The sequence below is a fragment of the Oryctolagus cuniculus genome, chromosome 1 (genome assembly GCF_964237555.1).
Source record: "Oryctolagus cuniculus chromosome 1, mOryCun1.1, whole genome shotgun sequence".
Taxonomy (NCBI): Eukaryota; Metazoa; Chordata; class Mammalia; order Lagomorpha; family Leporidae; genus Oryctolagus; species Oryctolagus cuniculus.
The window spans coordinates 145,533,213-145,561,183 of NC_091432.1; the positions used below are offsets into that span (position 1 = coordinate 145,533,213).

A 27,971-nucleotide genomic window follows, 5' to 3' on the forward strand; every position below is an offset into this window, starting at 1 on the left:
AGCTGTTCATCTCCACCCCAGTCCTACCATGCATAGCCACCCCACTTTCCCTCACAGGGAAGTGAACTGAAGAGTGTCCAGTTGAGGGCAGGGGAGCTGGACTGACAGAATCAGAAACATTTTTATGTCTATGTGCCATGTGGAGAAAGAGAGGGCCAAGCTGGAACAAAACAGAAATGTATTCGGTTTAGTTAGAAGCCAGCCACTGTCTCTGAACAACTACAGAAAGGAAGGAGAATCCTCAAGGAGGAGGAAGCCAGGCCAGCAGGAAAGGGTCTAGCAGAGGTGTGGCTGTGGGTAAACAGTTGCCCCAGCACAACAGCACAACCAGCCATGAGTCCCTCCCAGTGACATGGGACTCCAGCACTTCGCATATGGAGCCTCTCCCAGAGAGTCAGGGATCAGGGAGAAAAGTGATGGGGTGGGTGTCGTCTCAGATGTGCCTCACCATCTGAATGTCACATACAAAACGGCACCAGAGGTTCTCACTCACGCACTATCACTGGACACATCCAGATTCAAGCCCCTAGGGACCCAGGGAACTCACAAAGCCATCTGCATGCTGAGTTTAAAAAGTCTCTGCAGATGTGCCCTGCATAGATGTATTTTCATCAAAATCTCTCATCTCCAAACTTGTTGGCATGAGGAACTGGAGCAAGGCTATACTACCCATACACACACATACCCACATCCACACAGATATGTGTGTACGAGGTAGTTCAAAGTTCAGTGAAAAATAGAACTAAAAGTTTAGTTTAGAACTAGGTGTTCAGGCCACTGCATAAGATTACAGGTAAGATGCCCAAGTCCCGTATATCTGAGTGCCTGGGTTCCAGTCCTAACTCTGGCTCTTAATTCTAGGTCCTTGCTAATTTGGACTCTGGGGCCAGCAGGCGATAGCTCAAGTTCCTGCCACAAACATGGGAGTCCAGGATTAAGTTCCTGGCTCCCAACTTCAGCCCAACCTAGCTCTGGCTGTTACGGACATTTAGATAAAAGTTCTGTCTCAGATAGACGTGTGTGTGTATGATTTTGGTGCAAAAGTTTTTGAAAGCCATGCATATGAGGGGTCTTCGAAACATTCATGGAAAAATCTGTATTACGAAAAAACTGTATGGTTCCCCAAAATGTTTTTGCACCAAAATAACCCTATCTCTTGATACGACTTTCCATGAACTTTTTGATGCATTGTGTGAGTGGTACATACAAACACATATTAGTAAATGGCCTTAGAGTTAGTTGAGACTCTGTATTTCATGGATTTAAAAACGATGTTACAGTGGCCAGCACTGTGGCACAGCAGGTTAATGCCCTGGCCTACGGTGCCAGTATCCCATATGGGTGCCAGTTCGAGACCCGGCTGCTCCACTTCCGATCCAGCTCTCTGCTATGGCCTGGGAAAGCAGTAAAAGATGGCCCAAGTCCTTGGGCCCCTGCACCCACGTGGGAGACCTGGAAGAAGCTCCTGGCTCCTGGCTTCGAATTGGCACAGCTCCGGCCATTGTGGCCAACTGAGAAGTGAACCATCGGATGGAAGACTCTTTCTCTGCCTCTCCTCTGTCTGTGTAACTCTGACATTCAAATAAATAAATAAATCTTTTTAAGACAATGTTACAGTTTCCAGAAAATTAGTTGTAGTAGTGACCATTACCAATATTTAACAGAACGCTTCTTAAAACTGTAAAAACAATGTGAATAAAATCACAATTGCTGTACAGATTTTGCTTCCTTGTAACAATTTTAAAACTTATATTAAATAGTGTTTTTATTTCTTTCTCCAAATATTAGTTATATAAATGATAATGGCTAATATTCATGGGAACTTAATAAATACCTAACAGACACTGCCCTTCTCACATGTATTTCTGCACATACTGTCTCATTTCTACTGCTCACCAGTGCAGAACACAGGCACTTCTGAGAAAGAGCCCATGGCAGAGCTGGGGCCCAGGGAGCTCGTGGACACAAAGCCAGACACTGCAGGGCTCAAATCTGAATCCTCAATTGTTGAAACTGCTGCCATATTCACATTCTAACCTCATTTTCTGACTCTAAAGATAATATGTTCAACATTACCCACAGCTCCTCAACTAGAGAAACAGACAAAACCAATTCTGATTTTATAGCAAATACAAATTTGGAACTTAATTTCTGCCCAGTTCAAGAATCAAATTCTAGTGAAGTTACACTGTCTGATTTCTTATTAATGGGCAACAGACTCTTACTTTGTCATATTTACCTATATGAAAAACAGTTCTTTCAGGGATCAGACATGTTGCACTTCCCTAGTACTATCTTTAAAGCTCTTCAATTTCCATCTTTCATATTCTGCACTTGGCACGTGAAACTGTTAATATAATTTGAGGCAATTATAGAGATGTCAAGAACAGAGGAGAAAGAAGCTGGGCAGATATTACAACTGTGCAGAGCTATCTCTCCTGACCGTCCACCTACCTGCCTCAAGGCCCAGGCTTGGTGGGAATGTTACCTTCATAATTACATTTCTGCTGGCAACCAAGGACAGTACAGCAATGTAGCAGGGAGGGAATAAGGGCCATAACTCACTGACACAGGAGTTCAAGAACCACATGAGAAACCCAGCTTACTCATGGACACGGAGGTGGAGGAAAATGGATGAGATGGGACCTCACAGATCCACCTCAGGTCTCAATGTCTGCTCCCCAAACCTCTCCCAGAGTACCTAAGAGTTCAAACTGTCCGAAATGGGTGTTCTCTTCTTTTTCTCCTCTGATAGCAAAGCCTGGAGTGGACAACACATGGGGAGGGGACAGGAGGGGAATCTGGGCAATCCACAAACTGGGCAGGGCCGGATAGAGCAGTGCAACAGGCAAGAGTTGACCACATCATAATCAGTGAAATGGTGTAGTGTGAAAAAGCAATGTCGTTGCTTTTGGTATGTCAAAAACTAATGGTTAAATGAAAAAAGTAATTTTAAAATGGCTATTTTCTACCACTGAGTTTTGAAACCCTCAACTCTGTGTAATTTTTGTAGCACTTAAATAACGATTATTCCTATTAATTCTCAATGTGGAGCTGAAAGGATCTTCAATAATTTAAAAAAAAAAAAAAAGCAAACAACCACCTCCCGCCACCCCGGCCAATAACTGCTATCTCAGATCTCACACTAATCCTGTGCTCACAGTGTAGGCTGTCCTTGTGAAAGTAACTGTCTACCTCCACATAAGCAAGACCCCGGGGAACGATGAATGAGCCTGAAGGCAACTCTACATGAAATGTGTCTTTTGGAATACATCTAGAAATGTCTCACTTTAGATGAAGAATCAGGAGAAAACCATGAAAGCACTAAGACCTCAAAAGAACCAAAATGAAAGCTTAAGGGTGTGATTGTTTTTCACAAGTTATCTCCTATGTGTTGATCCAAAAATGAAAAGGACATGGGATATAAGATGAACTCTGGTTAAAGTAACTTGATGGTGAATACGGCTCGGTGGGCATACCTGGTCCCTGGCGGTCTGATTTTCAGAAGTGGGATGTCAATACTGATGTAATAATCTATATAAGAGAAACAGGAGTAGAGGTAGAGGGTGGCACCACACTCTAGGAAAAGTGTTTCCACCCCCTGAAGCACAGCCTGCAACGAAGACAGCGTGATGAGACCCGGCGAGGACACGGGAGGCCGTGACTGGGCCCCGCCACACTGCCCGACAGGGCACCTGACCAGACATTGAGAGCAAAAATGTTAAAATAATAATAATTCTGTCCAGAAAACAGAAACTGGATCTGCAAAGTAAAGAATACAATTTGGGGTCAATTATCCCACGTGCTGGTTTTTATATATATTGTTTCAGAGCCTCAGGTGAGCTGCACACAGTTGAGGAGGGTCTCAACACCAAATACTCAATGTAATACAATAATCTGTGGAGTACCAGACATTTACTGAGCTCCAACTGGTAAACACTAACACCCTAGGAAGCAAGCCTAAAATTCCTCTGCAGGGAAAGAACGCCTTCGTAAAGAACGACAAAAAGATCTACAAGGGAAGGCGGGTTTGTCAAAAGAGATTAAATGATTACAAATCAAACTGCATGAAAAACAGAAAACAAAAAACAAAACTGATGGCAAACCAAAAATTAAACCCTGCACAGTAAAAAGAAAAAGCAGATCTATGAGTTTAGCTAACTTCGAAACATCTTGGCCTTCCGAAAATACAATATAGAAATTAGAAAGCAATTACAACCAGGCGAACACAGCAATCAATAAAAGTGCACTGAAAAGACAAGCACACTAAAAAATTAGGTGACAACTCAGAGAAAAATCAATGTTGTCAAAACAATTAAAGAACAAAAGGAATTACTAGAAGGCAAAATTAAAAGGAATATGATGTTAAATGCTGACTAAACGGGCTTCGGGATGATGGGGTCACACCGTCCTTCAAGTGGCTTAAGGGATTTTACAATACCAGAAGGGCAAAGAGCACTTTTTAGAGAAAACCAGAATTGTAACTAGGAACAATGGGATGAAATAAGAAAAAGAATCCTGACTAGATGTTACGAAATTCTTAAGATCAAGCCCTCCTCACCTCAGGTTTGGAATCCCCTCCTAAAATAAAAAAGGCCAGTTTATTTCCTGATCAGACAAACAAGAATAAACATCCATTGGTAAACAAAGAAAAACCTTTCCCTGACAGAAGTGGAATTGACTGCTTCCAAACTGGGGATGGCAAATCTCTAACTAGAAAGGAATGTCCCCCGGCCCTGCGAGCCCTCAGTTCACCCTGCAGTGGTGTCACCAGTTCAGAGCATTGGGCTCTCCTGCCTGGGAGGGTGAGCTGTGTCATACCAAGTCAAAAGCCAGACTTCCCAGGATCATGAAAAGAGGAGGATACGTTACCTTGAGCTCCTGTAGCTGATCTGGCTCGTAGAGCTTGGGGGACAGCGCCTGGGCCAGGAAGGCGTCGAGCTCCTGACGCCGCAGTATTCGAGCTCCTGGCCACTGCACCATATACCTGGTATAGGACACAAATCATTGGCATTTAACTGAATGGCCACCCATCACACAGCACACCTGCAGGAGGGTCTGAGTCAATGCGGGGTCGGGGTCAGGGTGAATCAGGGTTAGGACAGGAGGTACCAAAGACTCAGGATTTCTCATGCAGCCCTGCTCTTTTTGCTTCAAGGAGCCAATTACAAACAAAAACACAATCACCATCTGGGCTGAAGGGAATGTTTTAATTTAGAGTAAAAATAGTGCATGCTCAGAATGAGATGATCGGTAATTTTGTATTTTTTTAATTCTTAAAAATATTTGAGAGACAGAAAGAGTGCAAGTTCCCAATCCCTGGTTCACTCTCCAGAGCTGCAAACTGGATCCAGGACTCCCATGTGGGTAATCACTTAAACCTGAACCACCACCACTGCCTCCCTGGGTCTGCATGAAGTTGGAGTTAGGACTCACACCCAGGCACTCTGCAGTGTGATGCAGATCCCCTGTCCCACATCTTAGTGGCTAGGCCAAAGACCCACCCTGGTCAGCGATTCCTGATACAACTGTGCTCTTGTGATGGTACGTGGAGGACCATGGGGAGGTAGGGACTGAGGAAGGCACTGCCCAGGGTGGTCACTGAAGCGCGGCCTTCAAAATGGGTGCCCTGGTATGGGCAGCTGAAAGGAAATCACCTTCCATATCATCAGCTAGAAAGCGTAAGTGCTGGGAAGTTGCAGGTGCAGGCTTCCCTTGGCACCTTGCACTGCCGAAATAACAAGCACCCTGGGCCCACGTATAGGGCACAGGCCCACATGTTATCTGCCATGAACTAGTGAACAGCTAACCTCCATGGCTGTGTTATAAACCTTCCTGCAAGTCCAGTAACCCCCAATTCTCTGCCCTAATCAAGCTGCCCAGTGATGACTAAAGCAACTACTAAAAACCAACTTCTACGTGATCTCTGGCAAATGACTCAGGGAGTCCTGAGTGCCATGGCAGGATCAGCAAAGCTGTCTCATCTATCTACTGAGCGACCAACAAAAGCCACGGGCAGAGTTGATGCTCAGCCCTAGTGTGCTCCTGTGATAACTATATCCACTGAGAGATCATTACTGTGCGTCAATATAGTCATTCAATCATCTCTCACCGAGAGACACACCATCTGTCACATCCCCAGTTCCCACTGCAAGGCCTGCTCACTCGCTGGCTCCAAGCCTGGGTCAAAGCATTTCACACACAATGGCTCACCCACCCAGCAACGCTGTGGCAAGAATCATTAATACCCCCCTTTTAGAGGTGGGGAAATTGAGGTTCAGACAGCATACATACTGCATGGAAAAATTATGTGACAATGTAGGAAGAAAATGCAATTTCAAGGTCAATGAATAAATATACACTCTTCCCCAGCCCCCGGCCATAGGTGCCTTTTATAAACCGGAATCAGAGAAGGCTGTCTTGGGAAAGGCTGTATTTCTTAAGATCTGTCCTGCTTTCCTGGCAGTGAAGGCTCCGGGAACTCAATTTAGCTGAAGTGACACAGCTATGTTGGTCGGGACATCTGCTGCTGCCTCCTCTGGGCTTTCTATGGCAAAGGTGACATTTAGCTCCTCCTCCTCCTCACAGGTCCTACCAACACCTTCCTGAATGCAGAGTGTAAAGAATGCACACAGGGAAACATCTGGATTAACACCAGAACACTGGAACAGCAGGAGCAGGACTCCGGTGAGTTAAGGGGAAGGTGGCTAACAGCCTTCTCTTGGTTGTCTCACTGATTCCAGATCTCCCTGTCTGCATTTGGGGAGTTTCCAAATCCCTTTCCATGCTGCTACACCTACCCATGGATCTGTGGGAGAATTTTCTCCAGATGTTCTTTCCTGCACATGAGTAGAATGTGGGAACCTGAGCATAGATATGCTCAACAGCTATGAGAACGGAGGAGAGCTGCTTGACTTGCCTGGCCTCACCCTAATAGTGTGGAGGGGTGAGGACGCCCAGAGAAGGCCCGTAAAGCCTGGACACTGGGGAAATCCAGGGCTTCATGGAGATGGAAAGGGCATAGTTGGCCGGGGCCCTGCTTCATCACTGGGGAACGGTGGCCTGATACCACCACTAGGACACAACTGGTATGGCCAATACCATTCCTGGGGAGCCTTGCTTTGGGGCCTCACGTCCTCTCTCCTTGTTATGTTATTCACTATCTGACTTTAAGTTCTTGCAGGACCTATCTCAGTCTGCATCTGTCCACCTGCTGTCTTGTCTCTCCCTTGTCCACCTTATTTCCCCACAAAGACCTCTATTCAGCTCTGCGCTGCCCACCTCACCCTCCCCTGCACCAAACCCTGCTCAAGCTACCTCCCTGCATCTCTGCTGCTGAGTAATCCACAGATCTGGATGACATTTGTCCCCTGTCCCTCTCAACTGCTGTCATCAAGTAACACTTAGGATGCACGTGTACCCAACACTATCTTACTAGGATCCAAAGTCAGCACCACTAGTCAAAAAGCAAAACTCCCAGGGCCAGAGCTGTGTGCAGCAGATTAAGCCACAGTCCACAGTGCAGGCATCCCATATGAGTGCCAGTTCAAGTTCCAGCTGCTCCACTTCCAATCTAGCTCCCTATTAATGGCCTGGGAAAGCAGCAGAAGATGATCCAAGTGCTTGGTTCCCTGCACCCACCTGAGACCCAGAAGAAGCTCCTGGTTCTTGGCTTTGACCTGGCCCAGTCCTCGCCCCTATGGCCATTTGGGGAATGAAGCAGCAGATGGAAGATCTCTCTGTCTCACCTCTCTCTATAGCTCTGCCTTTCAAATAAATAAATATTTTTTAAAAATTCAAGAAACCTCATAAAGCTGTCAAAGGCTAATCCTCCGTCTGCGGCACTGGCACCCTGGGTTCTAGTCTTGGTTGGGGCGCCGGGGTCTGTCCTGGTTGCTCCTCTTCCAGGCCAGCTCTCTGCTGTGGCCCGGGAAGGCAGTGGAGGATGGCCCAAGTGCTTGGGCCCTGCACCCGCATGGGAGACCAGGAGGAAGCACCTGGCTCCTGGCTTCAGATTGGCGCAGCGTGCCGGCTGTAGCGGCCATTTGGGGGGTGAACCAACGGAAGGAAGACCTCTCTGTCTCTCTAACTCTGCCTGTCAAAAAAATTAAATAAATAAACAATAAACAAACAAGTGAAGAGTATATTCTGAGGGTTACCAAGGAAGAGGAGTTCCAGCTGTCAAGGTTCCCAAAACCTGCAGCAGTCACAGAAGAGGGAGTAACCCCACATGCCACACAACCACCCTGTGCCCTGAGAACCAGAGTCCTGCCTCACGGGACACACAGAGCTGTGTGCCCTCTGGTCAGGAATCACCCCTGAAAGCATCGCGGTCTGAGGCAGGATAAACCAAAGGATCCAGGTAGGTTGGTTCTAATGGCCACATGGTGGTTGTGTAGGAAAATGTTATTAAAAAATCACACTGAAGTATGGAATAAAAAAAAAAAAGCTTTCTGTGGTTGTGATTTTTTCCTACATTGTTTCAAAACCAAACCAGATCGACAAGCCCTAGAAACTTAATAAACATCCATGAATGCAAATGTCAGCAAAGAGCCAGCAGTGTGTACATCAGCAAGGTCCAGGGCTCACAACTGGGACTAGGCTGTTCCCCAGAGTGGGGAGACACAAGGGGCACGGAAGCATCTTGCAGGGCCAGAAAGCAAGAAGCCCCCAAACAGACAGTGTTAAGGGTCCCTTGGGCCAACCTGAGATGGCGCCTAAGGCCAGAGCTGACAATGTGAGCACTGGATCCCAGCCTCAAACAAACTCACCACAACCCTAGGAGAACACGATTCACAAGACAGATCCAAGTAAACCAGGGGCCAGCGCTGTGGTGTGGTAGGCTAAGCTTCCACTTGTGGTGCCAGAATCCCACGTATCCCGACTGCTCCTCTTCTAGTTTGTGTCCCAGTCCAGTTCTCTGCTTATGGGCTGGGAAGGCAGCGGAAGATGGCCCAAGTGCCTGGGCTCCTTCACCCACATGGAAGACCTGGAAGAAGCTCCAGGCTTTGGATCGGCTCAGCTCCAACTGTTGTGGCCATTTGAGGAGTGAACCAGCAGACGGAAGTCCTTTCTCTTGATCTCCCCCTCTCTGTCTGTAACTCTACCTCTCAGATAAATAAATAAATCATAAACAAAAAAGAAAAGAAAAGAAAAATACCCTGCTTGGTGTACACTCTGTAACACTTATAAATACGGGGTTAGGACAAATTCCAACAGACAACACAATTCATCCCTAATAAGTCCTTTTCAGAATGTTCCACACCATGCCTCAGCCCCTGCTTGGTCCCAGGTGCCTCCCCCCACCCCACTGAACACTCGACTTGCCACCCACCGTAAGACGCAGCAGAGCACCATGAGGTGGGTGGGCACGTTGGCAGGGTTCAGCATGGCAGGAGTGTCTGACCGCATGCAGGCCAGAAAGGCCCTCATCCTGCGGTTCTTGTCCTCCACTGCCTTGCCCAGCCAAAGCCTCTTCAAGTTGGGGCAGGTCCATTCCCTGAAGGCCAGGGCTTCCACCAGTTCCGGAGTTTGAGGAGACTTCCCTTTGTAAGCTGCCCATTCCTTAATGATCACCGGCGAGACTGGAGAAAAGAAAAACCAGAGAGGGCTCATTCAGGCATCAGCTCGCCAACGTTCAGTCTTCACAAAGACAAGCTGCTCTAGCAAGGCACCTGCCGTCGAGGCCCTCAGCAAGCCACCGCACGCAGGCTCCTGAGTGCAATGCTGCACCTGCCCTCGCTGCACAACTGCTCACTCAGACCCTCAGGCAGGCCACAACGTTCTTCTCAGGCCAGTCGGGATTTGATTTCCCCATATGGCTAATCTGTGTGCCTCAGTTACACAAACTTTGTTCTGATATTTTAAATCTATTGATAGTTTTACTAACAACAATTGGTATAAATTCACAGATGTCATCACCTGGTTATTTTAACATGGAAGAAAAATCCAAGCTAGATAGCTACTCTCATTTTCTAAACGTCTACAAATTAGGTTTGAGAAAATAATCTGTATTTGGGAGCCACTTTACACGAGGGTATCCTACTTTAACAAACATTAAACTCTGTTTGCAAGGCCAGCTGATAAGAAGCAACTAGAAGCAATACTCCCAAGTGTTGAAACCCCACATGATCTCAGCACAGTAATTATACGCAGGCAGACTGAAGACAAGAGTGTATGATTCTCCAACATTGCACTGCAACAAAGGCAAGAGTTTCTAAATTGATAGAACACAAAACCAATGACCTTGTATCCACAGTTGTTTTTACCATCATTAGAGTCAATTAATTCTTACAAACACATAAACATGCCCATTTCCCCACATAATTTTCAAATAAATTAGGGAAAGAACTATGGGGAAATACAGTGAATGATGCATGTTGAAATTTCTCATCAACTGCCCTCAGGCAAGTATCCAGTGGTGAGATTTGGATATGCACTGACAAGTGGTAAACACCAGAACCAGAGTGGGGACCCACACGGTCCCATGCCCCACGGCCGAGTCCATTCACGACCAGAATCAGGAGAGCACCCTCAATTCTAGAGCAATTTTCAGCACATTAGTTCTATCCAAATAACATTAATCCAAAGGTCCATTTTCTCTAAAAGAAGGCCTCAGACAGATGAGAGATTCTGAAGAATCCAAACTTGTGACTGGCTGATTTCTAGTTCTTCTCCAAGTCTAAATACAGTCAGGCAAGATCTCTTAAAATGTCATGAAAACTGCTAGGAGTCAGACACTCAGATGTATGCATTATCAGCAATCCTCAGGTGACAGCGTCACACCTGGGAGCAGTCAGGGACCACAGGACTTGCACAGGGGCATAAATGAAGACATTCACCAAAAGTTTCCCTTTTACAAAAAAGTCACTGCTATCAGCATTTAAATGATAAAGGAATATTCAAGACACTCAAAGGTTTATTTTGAAGCCCAGAACTCAGAATACAGATACCATGTATATATAAATGTACACGTATTTGCTTTTATTCAATATTTTTAGGGATGAAACACAAACACAATACCATCAAGCAGACCCTGTCCTTAGACGCACAATCTAAGGCCCCACCCCCACCACATTCCATGGAGCTCCAGTACAGCCCAGCTTCCAGAAACTTCCCCAGCAGCATTGGCAGAACATAGAGGAGGATCATCATCATCATCAAAGGGTTTCCCGTAAGCCAACCCCTCTTGCCACCCAACAACACTGCAGGACCCCCCTGCACAGAGGGCAGCCTATAAGAGTGCATAACCAGTATGCTGTTTCCACTAGATAACTATGCTACATACACACATAATCACACTACGCATCACACACTCAAATAGCAGGGGGTAGGGGGGCCCCCTGCAGCTGTGGTGCAGTGCAATAAGCTGCCTCTTGTGCCAGCATCCCATACTGGAGCACTGGTTAGAGTTCCAGATGCGCCACTTCCAATCCAGCTCCCTGCTGTTGCACCTTGGAAAGCAGTGGATGACATAGGAGACTAGGATGAAGCTCTTGGTTCGGCCCAGCTCCAGCTGTTGTGACCAATGAGGGAGTGAACTAGCAGATAAGATCTCTCTGTGTCTCCCTTTCTCTATCACTCTTTCAAATAAATAAATAAATAAATAAATAAATAAATCTATCTTTTTAAGTGAGTTTATTGAATCTAAAAAATACATGATTGCACTGTTAGAAATCCTCCAGAAGATTTCACAAGAGAGGAATTAAATCTCTTTGTCTTTGCTATTTCTCTTTCCCTTTTGTCAGCTGTTCTTTCCACAATAATTTTTTAGCAGTCATTTTATTGTTTTGTTTTTATTCTAGAAAAAAACTGTTGGAAAAGGATGTTTACTTTCTAATTTAGAGTGCTTAGACATTTGCATATTTCACTTTGCAGGCCCTGGGGTGATCGCAGTTTCTTGACTGCCCTCAGAAACACTGACCACAGAAATGCAACTGGAAAACCTACACTTAGTGAAATAAGCCAGTCCACCAGCTTCCGCTGGGCCGTGAGCTGGGTGGACCCACCTCTGCACCTGGGACTCTCGTGGACGGGCCAACACTAACACTCAGGCAGGCACAGGGCAGCGGCAGTCAGACACACAGCAGGGATAGATGAGGATCGGTGTCTTGCTTATGGCGCTGGGCATTTCTACTGCCCTTCTGCAATGTTCACGAGTATGGCTCCAATTTAATTTAGGAAAAGAAATTTGAGAAAATAGGTATGCCCAAGGCTCATTCTATGCAAAAGTGCCCTTGATTTCTATTTTTAGACAATCTACCATTTGGAGACTTCTTGAGTGTACCTATGGCCAAATGTGTGACAAGTATTAGTGAGCAGCTGATTTGTGCTAGCAAGGCCAGGACCAGGTGAGGCAGGTGAGCAGCAGCACTAAGACCCAGGAAGGGCTGAATCTTTACTGTGAAACACAATCCCAATCAATAAACGTAAAAAGCACCTAGCACCCTTGCATGGAGGGAAAACCACGTGAGGTAGGCTAACATCTCATATTACTTACATTAATTAAAGATTAGTACCCATAAATCCAAGAATTCCAGGAGTCCAATTTTCAGGTTGCCACATAGCAGTCTCAAGGGTTCCAGGAAGTAGACAAAAGAAAAGCCATAGCTCTGCTTCCCAAGTCCCCTGGCCTAGGCTGCCAGGGGCGTGTTTGCCACACCTGCTTCTCTCTCTCTCTCTCTCTCTCTGCTGCTGGGGAGGGAGGGCTTTTCAGCTTCACTGCATTGTTTAACTCTCAGGAAATAAGCAAGTACAAAGTAGTCGGCTAACAGTGAGTAATTCCTGAGTTTTGCAAAAGCCCCTGGGCACACAGACCTTCAGCACAGGAGGACTGGCTGCCTGGATGCTGCCTGCGGCTCTGGAGGTATGGTGTCATCAGTGCCAACACAGCTGCAGAGAGAGATGCCCACAATGCCTCTTAGGATAGACCAACAGGGAAGCCCTTACTTAGGTCAGCTCATCCAGCTGGACGTCTGGAAATGAATTTTGTGCATCCGCACCAAGAAATAGTTATCTGTTCTACTGACTGAAAAACTATTTCAGGAAATAGCCTGAAATAGCTTCTAAAACACTGACTATAAGATTACATTCCCTTCTCATAAACTGCATTTTTACACTACCAAAAACCACCCCAGGGCATCAGCTTTCTGTTACACAGAACCTCTTCAATATACAACTGAGCCCAAAGGACACCACCATCCTTCAGCTGTCAGTACAAACCCAATGTTTCCCATTAGACCTCAATCATCATCTCCTGATACAACCAGCCACTTTGAGAAACTGTTACAATGCCAACTCTGGGACCAACCCCAGTTCAGGAATAAAAAACACAGCTCATCTTGTAAGCCAATCCCCGTTGACAGTACTGGTTGTCTACATTGTCAGTGATAAAGTATGTCTTTGCTCACTACCAGGGCACCAGTCCCAACCAGCCACAACACAGCGAGATGAGTGGCTTCCAAACTGCAGCCTGCTGGACTTTTGATCTGCGTGAATACGTGTGCACATGCGGGGAGCTATTGGTTTGTTTGCTGAGCTTTCCTGGGGTTTTTATGAAAACAAACACAAATAAATAATAATAACAACCAAAAACTGTAGCTCCCACATATCAGGGCAGAAACAAAAGGTGGATATGATAGTGGCTACTCTTTCTAGTGTGTGCCACGGCTCTCTGTCGCCTCTCAATGATGCACCTGTGAGAACCTCCATGAGGCCAGCGCCACTGCTCAATAGGCTAATCCTCCACCTACGGTGCCGGCACACCGGGTTCTAGTCCCGGTCGGGGTGCCAGATTCTTTCCCGGTTGCCCCTCTTCCAGGCCAGCTCTCTGCTGTGGCCAGGGAGTGCAGTGGAGGATGGCCCAAGTGCTTGGGCCCTGCACCCCATGGGAGACCAGGAGAAGTACCTGGCTCCTGCCATCAGATCAGTGCGGTGCGCTGGCCACAGCGCGCCAGCCGCGGCGGCCATTGGAGGGTGAACCAACGGCAAAGGAAGACCTTTTTCTCTGTCTCTCTCACTGTCCACTCTGCCTGTCAAAAAGCAAAAAAAAAAAAAAAAAAGAGAGAGAGAGAGAGAACCTCCATGACTCCCAAAGCAAAAAACTGTGAGTGAGCTCCTTAAACTTTTGCTACCTGAGGTTAAGGGAAACCTTCTGTCCACAAAACTATACATCCTCAGCTAACCATAGGACAAGGGGCAGAACAGTCAGACATGTGGGCAAATGCTGCTCCTAGCGTATCAGAATCGACAGTCACAGACATATAAAATAAATATTAATTCAAAAGAGTGGCACCAGACCACTATTCCATGACTTGCCTCCCAAGAACCCACCCATGAAAACAGTAGTCACTGCTACTCCTGAGAAACTTTGTAAAGAAAATTAAGATTGATTTATAAACAGTGTTCACAGAAATGATGGGGAAGATGTTTACAATAACCATTTTTCACATATTTTAAGTCAGCAATACTGCACAGTGGAAGTACTATTTCATAATATAATCCAAAATGAACAGAATTAGTATAATCATTTCAAATTAGCAGTCCTAATTATTAGCACAAACAACAACATTTCTAAGGCAAACTGTATCAGAAAAAAAAGTCAATGCTTCTTTTGGCTGATTTGCTAGCTTAAAAATTACTAGAATAAATACAGAGAAATCCTTATACAACAGTACTCACAGTCTATCCATTCACTTTCTAGTTCTATACATTCATTTCTCAGGTCTATCATTTATGTCCATCTACTTTTTGAAAGCCTACTGCTTTCACTTATTTAATTTTGGGGCAAGAGGGAGCATTCATTACCAAGATGAGGCAAGAAAAGAAAGCCAATGTTATCAAATAGATAACACTAATTGAACAATGTACAAAATCACTAAGCTGTACCTGCGTCCTGAACTCTTCACTCTCTACAGCAGAGGCTACTCGTTACACACAACCTTTTAAACTTGGGCCTTGCACCCTCATGTGTTCTCCCCATATCACTGCAGCCTCCCACCCCAATGCCTGGGGAGAACGTGTGGGAGAAGGGAAGCAGAGATACAAGTGGTGGTGGTGGGGGAGACCCCAAGCAGGGTGATGGGAGAAGAGGGTGCAAGAGGAGGTACAGCCCAGGGAACTTGCCCTACTCTGCGTTCTTGCTCGTGATGCCTCAAAGCCAGGAGCACTGTCCAGGACTAGCTTTCACTCCAGCAGCAACACAATCAGGCCCCAGTGTGAGTGCTCGGAGAGCTTAGATTCCACTAGTATTCCACACACACCACCTTATTAGGCAGAGATTGTGAGGAAGTTCTCAAAAGCAAGATTATAGAGCTTGGGGATGGACAGGGAGGAGCAGAATACTAAATTGCCAGCCTGTAATTTGCTATGATTTTCAGAATGGTGGCATCTTTTTTTTTTTTTTTTTTTTTTGGGTTACTATATTTTTCTTTTCTTTTTTTTTTTTTATCTTTTATTTAATGAATATAAATTTCCAAAGTACGTCTCATGCAGAATGGTGGCATCTTAAAAATGACACCGGTGAGGCCGGCGCTGTGGCACAGCGGGTTCACGCCCTGTCCTGAAGCGCCGGCTCAAGTCCCGGCTGCTCCACTTCTGATCCAGCTCTCTGCTGTGGCCTGGGAAAGCTGTAAAAGATGGCCCAAGACCTTAGGCCCCTGCACCTTCGTGGGAGACCTGGAAGAAGCTCCTGGCTCCTGGCTTCAGATTGGTGCAGCTCCAGCTGTTGTGGCCAATTGGGGAGTGACCCATCAGATGGAAGACCTCTCTCTCTCTCTCTCTCTCTCTCTCTCTCTGCTTCTCCTCTCTCTGTGTAACTCTGACTTTCAAATAAATAAATAAATCTTTTTTAAAAAATGACACTGGTAAGACACACAAAAACTAACTTAAACTATGCACCTTTTATCATCTGCCTTCATCAATAGACTGTACATTTCCAAATGAAGACATGTCTTAACTCTCCTGAGAAATAGTTTTAAACAACCCTTAAAGGGCTGGTTATGTGGTGCAGCAGGTTAAATCCCTGGCATCCTATATGGGCGCCAGTTCTAGTCCTGGCTGCTCCTCTTCCGATCCAGCTCTCTGCTATGGCCTGGGAAAGCAGTGGAAGTGTTTGGGCCCCTGTACCTGTCTGGGAGACCCAGAAGAAGCTCCTGGCTCCTGACTTTGGATTGGCTCAGCTCTGGCTGCTGCAGTCATTTGGGGAGTGAACCAGTGGAGGGAAGACCTCTCTTTTTCTGTCTCTACTTCTCTCTGTAACTCTGTCTTCCAAATAAATTAAAAAAAAAAAAAAAAAAAAAAAAAAAAACCACACACACACACACACAACCCTGAGGACTGTGATGTGCCTTCTGCGAGGGGCCGTCATAGGAAGTCTGCACTGGCACAGTGATCAGTGACACGAGTACACACTGCACGGTAAGATTCTGAGGTGACCTCAGATCTCAGACCTCCGACCACAGATGCCATACCAGGCGCTTGCAGCAGGCTCACTCGGAGCCGACGGACAGCCTGAAGGAAAACAGTTCCACAGGACTTTATTCCATGTGTCAGTGATGCCATAGAACCTCCAGGTGTTCCAAGAATGGCCACACGGTGGACAGCAAATGTCAGTAAGTCTCAAACCCAATCGTGGCTCCACCTTGTCACCCAAGCACGCTGGAAAACTCTCCCCTGGGGAGCTTCAGCCCACCATACCCACTTTCCAGCTCACCCAGAGCACCAAGAGGCTCCGGTATTCTCATTCATACTACAAAGTGTGCAGTCACTAACAGGCACTCCAGGTAACAAAGCCTATCTGAGCAGAGTGAGTGCTTGATCAGCTGAACAGGAGACACAGGGGATCTCGGAAGATTCCCACCCCGTGCACACACAAGGCCTGTTCTGAGTTTTCAGGCTCTGCACTCAGCAGATTCTCTAGACAAAACCTCCTGTGGAGCGTGCGAGTCAGAGACGACGAGAGCCTCCGCACAGTTCAGTTTTATCAGCTCCCCACGACCAAGATTCCAAAGCCACTTACAAAATCTCACCAAAATTAAGTTCTAACCCAGGTCTCTCAACTTTTAAAAAGAGAGGTCAAGTTTTATACATCTTTTCCATTCAGAGGTAAATTTTTATTTGTAACAGCACAATAATACACTTCCCTAAACTCTTAGCTTCCAGGGCACAAGGAATTCCGTCCAGGCAAAGGTCTCTGGGACATGCCCTTTCTCCTCAGCAAAGGCTTCACCTGTTTCAGTTCAGCGTCCTTCTCACCTTTCTACATAGCAAAATCACTTGTGGCAAACCCTCGGTGGCTTTCCCATATCTATCGAAATATGAAAAACTAGGGCCAGCACTGTGGTGCAGCAGGTTAAGCTGCTGCCTGCAGTGCCAGCATCCTGTATGGGTGCCAGTTCAAATTCTGGCTGCTCCAGTTCCAATCCAGCTCCCTGCTAATGCACCTGGGAAAGCAGAAGATGGCCCAAGTCCTTGGGCCCCTGCCACCCATGTGGGAGACCCAGATGAAGCTCCTGGCTCCTGACTTTGGCCTGATCCAACCCTGGCCATTGTGGCGATTTGGGGAATTAACCCCCCTCTTCCCTCTGTCCCTCTCTGTAACTCTGCTTCTTAAATAAAAATAAATCCTTTATAAAATTTTATAAAAAAATAACAATTTGCTCATTTTTATTTGAGAAGCAGTGTTACAGTGAAAGGGAGAGAGGGAGAGACAGAGAGACAGAGAGAGAGAGAGAGGTCTTTCATCTACTGGTTCACTTCCCAAATGGCAGCAATAGCCTGAGCTGGGCCTATCTGAAGCCAGGAGCCAGGAACTTCTTCCAGGTCTCCCACATAAGTGCAGGGGGACAAGCACTTGGACCATCTTCCACCACATTCCCAGGTCATTAACTGGGAGCTGGACTGGAAGTGGGGCAGCTGGGACTTGAATCAACACCCACATGGGATGCTGGCACCGCAGGAGGAGATTTAACCTACTATACTACAGTGCCAGCCCCTAAATAAATCAATCTTTAAAAAAATAATTAAGGTAAAATCCATGTTCATAAATCACCTGGGCAGAAAAGACCACAACTGGTTTAGCACCGACCTTTCCAAAGACCTCAGTTATTATGTATGTGCTCTCACTTTCATTTAATAAAAGTTTATTTGAGTTTATTTATTGATGGATTTACTGATTAATTAATTTGAAAGTCAGAGTTACAGAGAGGGAAAGGCAGAGAAAGTGATCTTCCATTCACTGGTTCATTATCCAGAGGGCTGCAATGGCTAGGGCTGGGCCAGGCCGAGGCCTGGAGCCAGGAGCTTCATCCAGGTCTCCCACATGGGTGGCAGGTGCCCAAACACTTGGGCCATCTTCCACTGCCTTTCCCAGGCCATCAGCAAGGAGCTGGATCAGAAGTGGAGCAGCCAGGACATGAACCAGCACCCATATGGGATTCCAGCACTGCAGCCGGCAGCTTTACCCTCCAAACCACAACACCAGCCCATGAGTTCAATTTTCTAACACAAAGAACTTCTGATCTTCCCCTCCAATAAGCCATGCATCTATAATTAATTATTCATTCAGTTCTAACTGCTTGCTGGACTCTGCTCTAAGAGAATAATACCAAAGTAACAGACATAAATATTTATGAAAGAGCTTTTAAAATTTTCTTTGCCATTTCAAAACTGTGAAATGGTATTTGGCAAATGGCAACCTTTGTTCCTCCCCTGTGTGAAGAACACCCTGACCCCCATTAGCTCCTCCTCCTGACTGAGCCCACTGTCTACTGCTGGCTGACTTCTTTCCCAACACCAACCTGGCGGATCCTCACCCTTCTTTCTGCCTTCGTAAGAAAGGCGGCCCCCAAGCACAGATTCCTTTCTCTTCTCCTCCCTCTGCCCAAGCCTAGAATATCTGCTCCTATCCACAGCTTTCTAAGCTTTCCCTATCCTGACGCATTCTTCTTTTCTCTCCCCTACTAGATCCTTCCATGACCAAAAGAAAGCAATAATCAAACTATTCAGTGTCTTACCCTTAATAAGGGGAAGTGAGGGAAAGGGGAAGAAAGGGGGAACAGAGTCGGGGCAAAGGAGAGGCAAGCCCCGCGAGCTCTTGCTCAGAATCCATGGCCTTCTCCCAGCTGTCTCGGCCTCCAATCCTTCCAGCATCTTCCTGCCTCCCTTTCCTCAATGGCGTCCCCATCTGGGGCCTGATGTGACTACCTACGTCATCTCAGACTTCCCCAACCCTTCCTGTCTTTCCTTCTCTCAATAGCTCCATTCCCATGACCTCTAACCCCAGCAGAGTTGGCCTCTTGGGGCAGGGTCAGTATAGATGGACACCCCTGAAGTCCTAGCTTTATCTGGCTCCCGGCAACTCCCTCTCCTGCAGCTCTGCAGTCTGGTGTCTCTCCTGGCTGTTAACAGGACAGCCTTCTAGGCCCAGCAAGACACCTCCCAGCATAGGCACAAGGTAGTTGGCAGGCATAACATCAGCACAAGGTTAGCCCTGTGTACTGTAGATCTGCAGCAGGGCATACAGGGCAAGGCCTCCACTTCCTGTGAAATCTGGCGCGGTGCTGGGGCCACGATGCAGAAGGTTATGAAGCCAGAGGAGCAGGGGATAGTCACATCTGACTCCACAGGATGCAACAGAGCCCTCGGCGTCCGAGATTCCAACTGCTGGAAACACCTTGAGAGGTCTGTTGAGAAAAGGTTAACTCTGTGTGGGGGACACGTGAACAAATAAAGAAAGGATACCTTCCACTGTGGCACCAGTGTAGCACTCAGAAGCTGATAAGGAGGGTGCCACAGCAGCCTGGGTATCCCAGAAAGTGGGACTAGATGGGCATAGCGCAAGCACTATCAGCCAAGAAGAAAAGGAGTGCAGAACAAAGGGGCCCAGGCCAGGCAGGCCACAGGACTGCAGGGCAGCAACTGGCCATGTACATGACAAGAAAATCACAACACAAGGAAAGAATAAGAGTGTGCACATATGACTATGTCCCGGATCCCTGGAGAACATCATCTACCACACTAGGTGCCCCAGTTGGCATCTCCAGCCATCAAGGATGTGAGGGTGAGAGGCAGCAGGCAGGAGCACAGGCGTCACTTTCTTTCAGCTCCCATCTCGCAGTTCAGCAGTGGCTCCAGAGCAACCATCCCCAGGGAACAGTGGCCAAAGGCGCTTCATTTCAAAGCCTGGTGGATCGTAGTTTTGGTATGCTAATCGTAAGTAGACACTGACTCTAGTTTGAGGCTCCAAAGCTCAGAACCGCTTGGCTGGTGCAGGCGATGAGCTTCAGCTCCTGACCAGGCCTGCACTTCCTTCCACACAGATCATGGGTAGCCTGTATCTGAAGGTCCTGCTTTGGAGGGTGACCTGGTAATTTTTCATTTCCACAATTTATAATATCCTTATTTCAGACTGCATGTTTTGGGATGTTTCCTGTACTTCATAGTAAATATACAGTGTCTTTTACATTCTTTTCATTAGGCAATAAAATTACCTAGAACAGAAAGGAATTGTTTTCCCAAAATAGGATACAGGCCCACCAGAAGTGAAGGAAAAAGCTACTGATCCCAAAACTCAACCACCGTTTCAAATAATACTTTTCAGTCTTTCCACCAACCTGCCCCACAATCAGCTACAAGTGCACTGGGTACCTCAGGGGTTTGGAGGCAAATCATGGTAACCCCATGATGCCCCCTCAGGTCCTAAGGCCTCAACTACAGTCACAGCGCTGTGCACAGCAACACCAGAGCACTGCAGACCAGCTCTCCAGACCACTGGCTGCTTGGAGAGAACAGATCTGCACTTCACAAACCAGAGCACACACACTCGCATCCCGATCACTGAGACGTGGGCATTACAGAGTGACAGCAATCCACGGCTGTTTTCAGGTCAACATTCGGTGCAAAGTAAAAACCCTACTGTTTCATCATTATTACCAAACAAACATCGTTACTAGGACGTTACTGGGGAAGAAGTCTGGCTTCTCCTGTTCTGAGAGCCTCCACCCTGGCCTACCACCCCAGTGATGACCCACCTCCTGGACACGCAGGCCCTTAGGCCAACTCAGTCATGAGTCTTCTAAGGCTTTAGAAAATGCACAAGAGATTACGAGGTAGCGAGGTAAACAAACAACGGATTGTCACAGTACATACATTCTGGTGGAAGTCTGTTCTTTCTAAAAGCAAGTCTCTCAGTTTTCTTTCTGCTTTCTGCCAAACTAAACAGGACTCCGTAAACATACTGACGAACTGGCCTATAGAGCAGGGCGGCCGGAGGCAGGTCTTTGTTGGCTTCATCTTCAATAGAAACAGCAATTTTGATTTCACCCTTTGCATGGAAGAAAGCAGAATAATATTGCACATTTTTCATGTTGAATTTACAATAAACTCACAGAAATATACTGTATTATTTCCATTAATGACATTGCAATTCTATTCCAAACCAATGGTTTAAGAATTCGCCTACATTGAGACATTAGGAAGAGTTCATTTGGCAGGCTAAGGTCAATTTGCATACTCAGAAGCAAAATAAAATCAACATTATTTTATTTTTAATCTGAAACCAAGAACACAAGAAAGCCACATAGATGATCCAAAGTTTTTGAAACAATCTAGACAGATAACACCAGACAACAAATAGCAGAGAAAACACTGAGATTTTTAACTTTCATTTAGAGAGCCAAGATGGTCATATGTGATAAAATTTATAATTTAAATGATCTCTATGGAATCCAAGCAAATGGTATCCTGGAAATAAACTGAGTCAAATTTTCTTCTCCAAATTCACTCATAAAAAAACTATCACATATTAAAAATGGTATAACTAAGAGAACTCTCCACCGTGAGGTGTACTGGGCCCCTGCCACGGTGTGGGGAGTGTGCAGTGTGTCTCACTGCAGGCACCCCATTTCATTCACTCTCCACGGCCAATATGACACAAACTTCATCTGGCTCAAGAACAGGCTGCCAAGAGACAGATGACTGACTGCAGCCTCCGGCACTGAGATCACTGCCAGAACACTGTGGCCCCTGGCCCAGGGGCACGGTATCAGGATACATCTCAAGATTTACTTCACAAGAAATTGTATTCAGGTATATTCATAACATGAACATACATTTATGATCTTCAATGTCCACTCAATTTATTGATATATATTTTTTCAGTAACAATTTCATAGCATATATTCTTTCTTTCATCTATGTTTAATTTCAAACTTTTCCCTTATCCAAATTGCTTTTGTGTTCAGTAATACAGCAGCTATGTGTGTTGTAGCATTCTGGTTTAGAGAGTGTTTCTCTTAATACTATGTGTGATAATCTTCTACATTACTAAGAAGCTTCAACTCACTGCAAATGTCTCAACCTGTATAATTCAATACCAGAGCCATTTGGTTCATAGGACATAGTGCACATTATGGTCTAACCTTGCTAACATACTAGAAAACTTTTTAAACTACCATTTTAAAATCTGAAAAGACGGTTTACTTTCGTCAACCACAGTCATGTTATCAGTATCTTCCCTTGAAATTTGGCAGAACTGAAAAAGTGTGTTGGTACATCTTACAACCCTCACGCGATCTGCTGACCACCCACATATCAAACCCGGCAACGCAGACTGTGGGTGACCTGGGACACCTTGCACCTCAAGCAGTCCCTAGGGGAGGGGATGCCACCTCTCTACTGTTATTTTGAAAGATGCCTTTCCCAAATTTTGATCTCTTGTACTAAGCAAAATCCTTTTCCCATAACAACAAATTTTCACTTATACTTTATAATTTATAGGGAAACCCGAAAAAATAAGACGTACTTACAATCACAATCTGAAAAGTGATACTACAGGTATATACCACATCAAATAATAGATGACATTTGCAGGCAATTACGATTAAAAACAAAATTAAAGGAGCTAAATAACTAGTACTAGCTTAATATTCTTCATGTTCTTTACTGTATAAAAATAAGCCAGATCTGCACTGGTTCACAGTTGAGGTCCATCTCAGGAGCACTGTGGAATAGGAGTGTCTTTTTGTCAGTTAATGGCTCCGTTTTATAAACCACAGATGGAATGCAGAAAACAGAAAAAAATCTGATTATATATGGTAGGATAGGTATTGACGAAAACATGTTAATAATGCATAATAATAAACCAACTGCATGACAAATCTTGTCACTGAGATAACCTGTTACTTGTAGGTCTGTGATTATAAGGGTAACACAAAGATTACACATCAATGAGGAAGTTTAAATACACAAAGCTGCATTCTAAGAGATTTAAAAACACCACACTATATATATATATTTAAGTATACATTTGGTGGACACTAATAAAATGAAATTATGACACCATGTAAAAAAACTGCATTTTCTGACTGTACAAAATCACACATTCCATTTTTTACTATTAGCACTACTAAAATTGCACTCAATGAGATAGATGAACAAGTCAAAATGCATAAAGTGCTAAATTAACCACTCAAAAAGTGGAATATATTTTCAATGGATGAATATTAAGAGATCATATCAGACATTGTATCTGATGTTAAAACTTAACCTGATATTACATCACAAATACCAGGGTACTTACAAAAGTTCATGGAAAACAGAATTAAAAGAAAAGTTTAGGGGTAGGCTTTTAGTCTAACAGTTAAGTCACTGGTTAAGACAGCCACATCCCGTATGGGAGTGCCTGCGTGCCTGCATTCAATTCTTAGTTCTGGCTTCTGATTCTAGCTTCCTGCTACACCACTGTGGGCATCTGAGGAGTGAAGCCAGATGGAAGCTAGCTCTCTTTCTCTCCTCCTTTAGAGGAAAAAAAAAGAAATTTAAGCTTATTTTGGTGCAAAAAAAATTTGAAATCCATTCACAGTTTTTTCATAATACACATTTTCCAAGAACTTTTTGAAGTATCCTCCTATGGTGTTAAGAAATTCTGAAATTGAAATAAAAAGAAAAAATATTACAAGTCATAATATCAAGTGTCATTATTTCATTAGAAGTTTCAAAAATATTTTATACTGAATTAGAGGGGAGAATGAGACTTTCCACAAGTTATTTTAAAACTATGTTCATAAATATAAATTTTGACCTTTTGTTTGATGGATAGAAAGAGGAAAATGAACTCAGTTTCAAATAGTGTTAATAAGAAAAATGATTCATAAAAGACACAAAGACCAAACAGCCGTGGGAAGACCATCTGTCAGAAAGCAGAAGCCACTCCAGGGACCCTAGATAATACCTTGGTCAGGACATGGAAGATGTAGGGGTACATCAGCCCCTTCTTGTGCCTGTGCTCAGCCACTCTTAGCACCTCAGGTGCAACAGGGGGCAGGGGAGGGGTAGTGATGTCCATGTGGTTCCTGGTGGGCATCGACAGGAGGCACGGGATCGGCTGGACTGTGCCCATCTGGCTCCCTTTGCCTTCCACTGGCTGGCTTCCCGAAGAGGCAGTGGATGAACCTTCTGCCTGCAGAGTAAAAGGCAGGGAGAAGAGATGCAAGCTCACGTCAAGTTTCTCCTCATCGTGAAGTTGCTGGGTGTTATCCACCTGCCACAGGAGGGCAAGAATGAACCCTGCCTAGAGAGACCAGCTAGAACTGTCCTAAGGACGGAGCAATCAGAGTGCTCTACCTGATCACTCACCTGGCACAGCTGCGGTGCTGACGGGGAGGGGCCTGGAGGATGCATCTCAGGAGGCAACTCTGGTCCTGTCCTCCCAACCCCACCAACTGCTCCTTAGGCCTTTGCACTCATTGCCTCCCATCACCCACACAGCCCAGGGCCTCCCTGCTCTGCTTTCCTTGGGATTCTGCTAATGTCTTTCTAAATGAGGAAATCAGCACTCAGAGGAGTGACGATCTGACCACAGTTAGTTATGCAGCCAGCCAGTGACTCAGAGAACTGGGATTCAAATCCAGGCCTTCCTCACTCTCACTCTTCTCTGCCTCAGGCATTCTGTTGTTATTATAAAGCTTCAAATTAATCAGATGCAGGCAAAAATTAAAAGCAGCAACCAATAAGCTAATCTCATTAAAAACAAAGGCACAGATGCATAGGCACTAAGATTGAGATAGCTGCATAGCATGCTGAGGCAGAAAATGTCCCATTCTCTTAACAGCTGGCCCCAAAACCCATGATGTATACAGGACAGGAGTGGACCTGGACCCCACATAACTAGCTCAGTTTCAGTTCCCAAGAGGTGAGGGCAAAGAGAGGGAAGAATAAAAATGCTTCACCATGGTCTGAACTGTCTCAGTAGTGTCCAAGAGCAATTATATATGTTTGAAATAAGCATTGCCAATTACTTGACTTAATGCTAAAAATATGTACAATTTTCTGTTTTGGAACAAAATGCATTCTTTACAATGGTACTTGACTAAGTGTTCAATTTTATCCTTTAAAATACAAAGGGCCAAAATTAGTCTTAAGAAGCGTAACTCACAGATAGTTCACAAGTGTTTTCTACATTTTCCATGCCACAAGAATACAGATGGGAAGCAACCCCAAGTGCTTTGAAAATAACAGCATCCACAAAGCATTTTTGTTGCTTATTTGCAGGACAATCCTTCCTGCAGCAGCCCTGCTTGCTCTCAGTGACTGCATGTGGCAGATGTGGCTTTGCAAAGTCAAAACACATCTCTTCATGTCATTATCAACAGGTAGGAGAAGGAAGAAAAGAGAAATGGAATTAGCTTCCATTTTAAACACACACATCCCAGGTACTTTCTCAGTTAATCCTCACAAAACCCCACAAGGAAGTTGAGTTCAGCAAGGTTCCAGCATCCTGTCCAGCAGGGGAGGGGCTGCAGTGAGACAGGCAGGCTGAGGGCTGGCACAGGACCCCTTCAGCCCTGTTGTCCCCCTGGAAAAGCACGTATCACTGATAGCATGCTTAGGGGGAGTGTCTTTAAAAGGATCACCAGCACTAAGGGTATAAAGAGCCAGGACTTAAAGAATAAAAGGCACAGACTTTGTACCTTTGTTTGGTCTCCTGCGTCCCCCCGTGCCTGAGGCTCTGCATGGCTTCCTGTCTTCTCCCAGCCAATCTTGTTCCCGCTGATGTGGCTGAAGGTAAAGAGGACACAATTACTGGTTCCTGTGAATCATGTTCCCAAGAAGCTCACAAGAATGAGGAGGACCCTAAACTGAATCTATGGACTCAATAATTAGAATACCTTTCATGCTTTACAAATCTCACTCCCTAACACCCCTTCCCTACAGATGTAATTCTAATAATGGAATATTTCACCCAGCAGCCCAGATATCCGTGATGAGCGCAGGACCATGGTGGGCACAGGAAAGACACAGACAGGCCCTGCCTGGAGAAGCCCCCAAGCGCCATAGGGAGACCCAACAGAGTCCCACTGTGTAACTGACTGCTATTGGCCAGGATGAGAGTTTGTGTTATTGAGATCAAATGTCATACAACACTTTAAAGATTTATTTATTTATTTGAAAGTCAGAGTCATACAGAGAGAGGAGAACCACTGGTTCGCTCCCCAATTGGCCACAACGGCCAGAGCTGTGCAGATCTGAAGCCAGGAGCCAGGAGATTCTTCCATATTTCCCAAGCAGGTGCAGGGGACCAAGGACTTGAGCTATCTTCTACTGCTTTCCCAGGCCATAGCAGACAGCTGGATCAGAAGTGGAGCAGCAGGGACTCGAACCAGCGCCCTTATGGGATGCCAGCACTGCAGGCAGCAGCTTTACCCGCTATTGGACCCTAGAGACTAATTTAAGGCAACATGTATAGCACATTCAGCCTGTTCACGGAAAGGTGCATCATTGGTCATGACCTTGGACAGATGACTCAGATTGCAAAATCAGGAAGGCTGGGAAAGTGCACTCAGGCCAAGGAGAGATTTAGCAAACAAGGAGTTAATGGACATGTATTTGGAAAATGGTTATTTGAGGTAAAATTGTAAAAAAATAGGGTAGGAAAGTGATGGGCAGATTATGGAATGTCTCAAACACCATCACTAAGCGCTTGTTATAAAACTGTTGGGGGGCAGAGCTGTGGTGTAGCGGGTAAAGCCACCGCCTGCAATGCAGGCATCCCATATGGGTGCTGGTTCAAGTCCTGGCTGCTCCACTTGTGAGCCAGCTCTCTGCTATGGCCTGGAAAAGCAGAAGAAGATGGCCCAAGTCCTTGGGCCCCTGAACCTGCATGGGAGACCCAGAAGAAACTCCAAGCTCCTGGCTTCAGATGGGCCCAGTTTCAGCTGTTGCGGCTATTTGGTGAGTGAACCAGCAGATGGAAGACCTCTCTCTCTCTCTCTCTCTCTCTCTCTCTGCCTCTCAAATAAATCTTAAAACACACACACACACACACACACACACACACACACACTGAGTGGGACCCATTTGTAGCCTAAGAAAACATGTGGTTGGTTTAAGCAGCACTTTAAAAAAACTGAAATGGAGCAGACCCCAACAAGTGGGGAGGACAGAGCACACAGCTCCGAGCACTGTCCCTGCATAGCCTCTCAGAACAGTGCTCACCACAGGGCAGCCCCCAGCGCGGCACACTGCCCCCCTGCTTCCCTTCCTAACTGACCTGTGTGACAGACTGAAAGATTTTAGGATCCATTAATTTTATATTCCAATTGACTTCATTTTAGTTCTATCTTTAAAATCTACAAACGAGGAGATATGAGATGGCCTAGCCTCATTCTAGCTCCTTGATCCTAGTTACACAATGAGTTCCTCTGGTCAATGAACTATACACCCAAAATGACAAGACTGCCATCATGCCCAGGCTCCAAGGTCTCCACAGCACAGCAAAACCACTACTCTGCACAGGTTGGCTGGAATTTCAAGATGCATCTTAGCAGACCAGAGAAGCCTAGTGACAGCCAGGTGCATCGACATCAGGGCAAACACCACTGGGGTGGAAGGGTCTGATCCTCTGACAGGCAAGGAGATGGAAGTACCCAAGCTAGGCTGACATGATGCAGGGGAGGCTCAGGAGGTGGGTCCTG

General features: G+C 45.7%; 1 protein-coding gene across 2 annotated transcripts in view; it reads right to left on the bottom strand.

Annotated features, from left to right (window-relative positions):
- FAM120A (family with sequence similarity 120 member A) overlaps positions 1-27,971 on the bottom strand; it is a 117,786-nt gene that overhangs the window by 15,261 nt on the left and 74,554 nt on the right. For both annotated transcript variants that reach the window (XM_070049992.1, XM_051846971.2), the window contains exons 8-12: positions 25,968-26,055; positions 24,230-24,457; positions 21,148-21,322; positions 9,335-9,584; positions 4,873-4,987 (exon numbers count right to left, since the gene is read on the bottom strand). In XM_070049992.1, coding sequence (XP_069906093.1) covers positions 4,873-4,987; positions 9,335-9,584; positions 21,148-21,322; positions 24,230-24,457; positions 25,968-26,055 — 856 coding nt within the window. The remainder of the gene's footprint in view (positions 1-4,872; positions 4,988-9,334; positions 9,585-21,147; positions 21,323-24,229; positions 24,458-25,967; positions 26,056-27,971) is intronic.